General features: G+C 44.0%; 1 protein-coding gene across 1 annotated transcript; it reads right to left on the bottom strand.

Annotated features, from left to right (window-relative positions):
• Positions 1 to 1170: 1170 nt before the first annotated feature.
• Positions 1171 to 5201, bottom strand: LOC117166371 (uncharacterized). Its single transcript, XM_033350288.2, has 2 exons — positions 4573 to 5201; positions 1171 to 4359 (listed from the first exon to the last, which is right to left on the bottom strand). Exons 1-2 carry the CDS (start codon positions 4691 to 4693, stop codon positions 2975 to 2977), a joined length of 1506 nt encoding a protein of 501 aa, XP_033206179.2. The 5' UTR covers positions 4694 to 5201; the 3' UTR covers positions 1171 to 2974.
• Between the last annotated feature and the right edge of the window lie 219 nt (positions 5202 to 5420).

The following is a 5420-nucleotide window of genomic DNA, read 5'->3' as shown; positions in this document are numbered from 1 at the left end:
TGGTTATTTCGTTTGAACCTGACATTTCCAGCGAGAAACGTTTAAAAAGAACGGCTTTCGAGTATCACGGCTGGTGGCCAGGCACGTTGAACGGCAGAAAAAGTCGGCTACGCTAACTGGATAGATTTATCTATCGTTAACGCGGCAAATCTGTCGCCTGGCGGAATGTAATTACTTCGTAGGTTCGCCGTGCCGGTACGCTGGATATTTAGCTGTGGCTGGCTTCGGTTGTCCGTCGGATCTTACCTCGAATCGAATCGAATCGAATCGATTCGTCTCGAAGCCAGGACTGGCTAGCAACAATTACTTTTATCAGAGCCACAAGGGACCCTGAGGCTCTGCTTATACTTCGACGAGCAGCAACGACCGATCGGGACCCGATCGTAGTACGGATGGAGAGATAAAGCAAGCCGCGTGGTCGTTGTTTGTCGAAAGACAAAGCGCATTATTATGCACGTCGACGAAAGTTATGCGTCGTTCGGCGAGCGCTCGCGCTGATAACGAGCTCGTTGCGATATTCGAGGTGTTCGCCGAGATTACATCTCGCTGCCTTCTTGCGCTCGAATCGTGCGGCATATATAATATTTTGGAACGACTGATTCCTTATCGAAACTTCAGGTGAACTTTCATTAATTACACGACAACGAGAGTCTGCAGTGCACGTTCGTTTCTCTTTAAGATTATAGTCGCTTGATAGCTTAGGTGTTGCGAATGAAGGATTCTGCTCTTTATTTTAGCGAATGCGTTATTTACGAGAAATTTTAATGCGCGGATAATATGCAGAAATATAGATATAAAATCTGCAAAGTTGATTAATGATTGTAACATTTAAAGAGCGAAACGAATTTTTATTCGATCGTGTTTATAAAAATATAAATTTGCATGGGTATCTGTGATAATGAAATGAATGTCATTGTACGAGATAGATATACGCGATAGTGTGAAGGAATTGCAATTAGTAATAAGTTATTTATTGGACATTTAAATATGTAGATAATATGCAGAAATATACGTACAAAATATCCAAAGTAAATTAATCGTTGTAAGGTTTTGGGAGTGAAACAAGTTTTCATTTGATTATCGCGTTCATTAATTGTGCCTGAGTATTTGTAATAATGAAACGAATAATATTCTCCGAGATATACGCGATAACATAAAGGCATTGTATACTACACGTTTTGAAATTTGAAAAGTAATTTACTGAATATTTTAATATCGAATGGAATGGTTGTCGTGAGTATTAGGTTTGAAAAAAAAGTTGAAGATTTTTATGAGGTTTTAAAATCCAAGTAATTTATTTTGTATAAAATATCTCTATATATAGATGATATCTGCATCTCAAATAGTAGTTTATTTTTTTTTTTTTTTTTTGCAAAAACTAGAAAGAGTGTTACTCGCTTTGAGTTCGCAATTTTTTAACTTCCTCTTATTTTTATACGAATATATTTGTCACCTAGAAAAAAAAATAAGAAACGAATTTACCGCTTGGTTATATAATCTTTTTCGTGTGACTTCTCTACGAAGAATACGAAAAGACCAGTCGGAGTAATTCGCCTCGCAGCGAGCCTCTAGTTTCTTTTCCTTGTTCAATTCTATTTATATATATGTATATATATATATATAATATATATTAGGCAGTGACTAGTTTCTTCGAGTAACTAACAGTGATTTACAAAGAAAGAAAACGCAAAGAAAAAAATACAAAAAACGAAAGGCAAAATGAAGTATAAAATGTAAGCTCTCTCTCTCTCTCTCTCTCTCTACCGCATTCACTTCCATCGCACGTTCGTTCTCATTTTATCCAATTCCGAGTGTTATCGAAATGACAACAAGAATCAGAACGCATTCGGGTACCAGCCAATTAAATATCTTTCTTTCATCTCATTCCGTTCTGTATTATGGCGAATTATAATACTTCGTTTCATGCGTGCCTTGACAGCGGATCGCTCAATTATTTACAATCGACGCACGTGGCACACGATCTTGAAAATGGCACTTTGGTGCACACAGTACACACGATTATTCGAACGATCCACGCGTTTCTTCCCTACTATATTTTCGTCTTTTTTTCGTATCGAACGACATTAAACAGAAAAAGAAAAAGCAAACGATCGGCGATTCCATCAACGAACAAGCGTTTTCTTCGATTTCGAAAAATCACGTATATCTCGTGTACGTCCACTCGAATCGATCGAAGACGTAAATTATGAAGGAACAAAAAAAAAAAAAAAAAAAATAGGAAATAGAAAAAAACGAAGATGGCACGATAGCTTCACGGGACCGCATCAAGCGGCTGCATCGACTCTTCAGCAACCGTTTCCTGCTTATCTTCGGCAAAATTTCTTCGAAGGGCACACACACGCACTCTCTCTCTCTCTCTCTCTCTCTCTCCTTTTAGGATTCTCTAAGTACAATTTCGTAAACGCGTTCTTTCTCGCCGATTGTTACACACACACGTCGAAACTATTTACAATGAGACGACGAAGGGGCGGGATATGAAGGAAATAATAAACGCACTACCATCTTTCTTAAAACAGAGAAGTTTGAAAGCGGCAATCGATCCGATTTTTCTCTCCATGACCCTCCCAGAGAACACGTCGTCGTTCTATAAAGTCTGGGTCCAGTTTCTCGGCGCGATGTGTCGTATCGATGATCTCGTTTAAAATTCACGGCGCTGTCCACGGGCATGAATTTTAATCGAAATCCAGGTACTCGATATATCTGTCTCTTAATCTCAGTCAAGCTGATACGATTCACCGAGAAACCAAAGCCTCCGATAATTTCTCTGATCCTTCTACTTAATCATATTAACTCGTTTGTACTCCGATCAACGCGTAAGGCACTTCTTCAATTGAACCGTTTAACAAAGTACTACATATTTAGTAAAGGAACGTGTCGAAGGAATCCAAAGACTCCTTATCTCGGGACGATCACATAGTATCTTTTTCTTCCAAAAGATTTTCTCGCCGCGTTTTTAGCAACCGTAACCCATGGGAACAGCGACTCCGGGACAGCCACCTTCCTGGTGTTTCGTCAATAGTGACATTCTGCTGAATGTTTTGCTGCACGATGTACACGAGTACTTCTTCACGTCACTGTGCGTCTGTAGATGCGCCCTGAGGTTGCTCCTATCGGCAAAAGCTCGCTTGCAGTGCTGACAGCTGAAGGGCTTCTCTCCTGTGTGCGTTCTGATATGTCCTTGAAGCAGCCACGGCCTGGAGAACGCCTTCCCGCAGAGATGGCACTTGCAGGGTAACGTGTGCGTCCTGATGTGCATTTTCAACGCGCCCAGGCTGACGTAGACTTTGTCGCAGTATTTGCACGAGAACGATTTTTTCGCCTGTCCCTCGGCCGCCGCACAGTGAAATTGTTGATGCTTTGACAGGCCGGAGTACGTCGAATAAGATTTGCCACAATCGGGACATTGATACCTGGGCGATGTTGTCGATGAGGAAGATGAAGATGAGGACGAAGTCGAGGACAAGGACGTCGTGGAGCCACTGGACACTCCGGTTTTTTCGATTTTCGGGTTCGCGATCGTTGAGCTTGTCGATGTACTTCCAGCGGACGATCTTCCGCTGTCGCTTCCAGGCGAAGATAAATCCTCGGGTGTAACTGGTGGAGGCGACCTGAGCGATCCAGAGCTTAAGGAACTGGTCGGTGACAAGCCACAATGGTCAGGACTGGCCCAATGAGCGTAACTCCTTGCGATTGGTCTTTGAATTGTTGGACAGGTTAGTGCACCGTGCGGTGGCGGAGAAATCGATGGATGATGCTCTGGTGAGGAGTGAGGGTACGCTGGTATCGGATAGGACGGATACAACTCTGTTCCCGCGTGGTGGTAATGATAAGCCGTCGGATAGGGCAAATAATGTGGCGGATAGAGCGGAGCTGCTCGAACCCAGGCTGGAGTCGCGTAATGCGCCAATGGCTCGACCGGCGTGTTCAAGTTTAAGGGTTCCAACGGCGCCTTGCTCGCCATGAAGTGCAACGGCGCCGACGTGGCTGTCACCGCCGTCGATGACGAATTATCGTGCTGAATCACTTCCACTCGCGCCTTCTTCGCCACGAGATGAATTGGTGCGATGCCTACCGGCGGCGTGATCGCTTTCGTTGGATAGTGATGATGATGGATGTGATGCACAGGGTGCACGTGATTGTGCATCGTTGGAGAGACCGGCCTGGTTATCAATGGAGATGGCAAGGACGTTTTGATGGCCGGCGAAGGAGATCTGGAGTCGCGTTGCTCCGGTTCCTGTTGCTGCTGATGCCGCTCCGCCGTTTTACTCAGATCCTGCGGCTTTGTGCTCAGGTTCTCTGGCTCGGTGATATCGTCCATCACGACATCGATGATCTCTTCTGATAAAGAGGAAAGAAAACTTCGTTTTAGACGATTGATTCTTTTTCATAAGCATAGGATTTTGAAGAAATTTCATCTTAGACGAACGATTATTTTTGTTGATAGGATTTACAAGAGAAGCAAAGTTTAAAGGCTAAATTGATTTTTCGATGGTGGAAATATCGAAAAGGAGGGACGATATCGGAGAACGAGTTGAAATAATCAACACTCACCTTTGATTACTTCCGGAACTTCTTCGGCTGGCAGGACATGCACTGGCCGCTTTTTCAGCGGACAGTGGCTGTAATTGTTGTTTTTCTTGACGAAGCTCCTCGGTGTTTCTTCGACCAACATTTTGATCACTTTTTATCGATATCCGCACTGTTAGAAGGTTTGCGTCGGCAGTTCGCAGGTACTGGGCACCGCGAAGCCGTATCACCGCGGTATTAATCCAGTTGTTCTCGATTGCTCGGCACAGATCACACCAAGCACAAACTGTAAAAATAATCCTGGGGTACGTGATCACTGCACTGCGACACACATATAACCGATAACAAAACAGTCCTCTTTCTTTCGTTCGCTGGTGAAATCCACTTTTTCGTAACGAACATACGAACGACCCTCTTTGGCAACGTAATATCGATGTTCACTATACTAAACTGAACTTGACTGTTCGATCGAACACCGTGATTAAATGTGTTCCGATTAACGAAGGATACAGAAACGGTATATAGGAAGGGATAAAGGACTGAAGATAAGAAAAGAAGAAAAAAAAGGAACGAGCGATTGGCGGGTGAATTCGAAGGTACGATGCGCGTAGGGTCATAAAAACTTGTAACTATGGAAACGGTTCGGCTGCAAACCGTTCTCTGACTGACAGGGGGGTGCGTCAGGGCCTTTATAACAGCTGTCCCCACCAACTAGGTGCAGGTGGCCCGCACGTGCTGCCTGACCAATACAGGCCCGCGGGCCCCACGCTACTCGCTTATAGGGGCGGTCCGTCACGGGCCATCGGCCAATCACAGGTTGGGCATCTGTTCTGCTAGCATGCGCATCCCCCTCTCTTTTCTACAGAACAACA

This window comes from Bombus vancouverensis, chromosome 11 (genome assembly GCF_051014615.1).
Source record: "Bombus vancouverensis nearcticus chromosome 11, iyBomVanc1_principal, whole genome shotgun sequence".
Lineage (NCBI taxonomy): Eukaryota > Metazoa > Arthropoda > Insecta > Hymenoptera > Apidae > Bombus > Bombus vancouverensis.
Note: the sequence above shows the minus strand (reverse complement) of the source record. Positions and strands in the feature narration are given on the sequence as shown.

Excerpts from the sequence above, each read along its gene's own strand:
- LOC117166371 (XM_033350288.2), bottom strand. The coding sequence starts at position 4,693 with ATGTTGGTCGAAGAAACACCGAGGAGCTTCGTCAAGAAAAACAACAAT. Across the intron at positions 4,360-4,572 it reads AGTTCCGGAAGTAATCAAAG|AAGAGATCATCGATGTCGTG; the intron begins GTGAGTGTTGAT and ends CCTCTTTATCAG.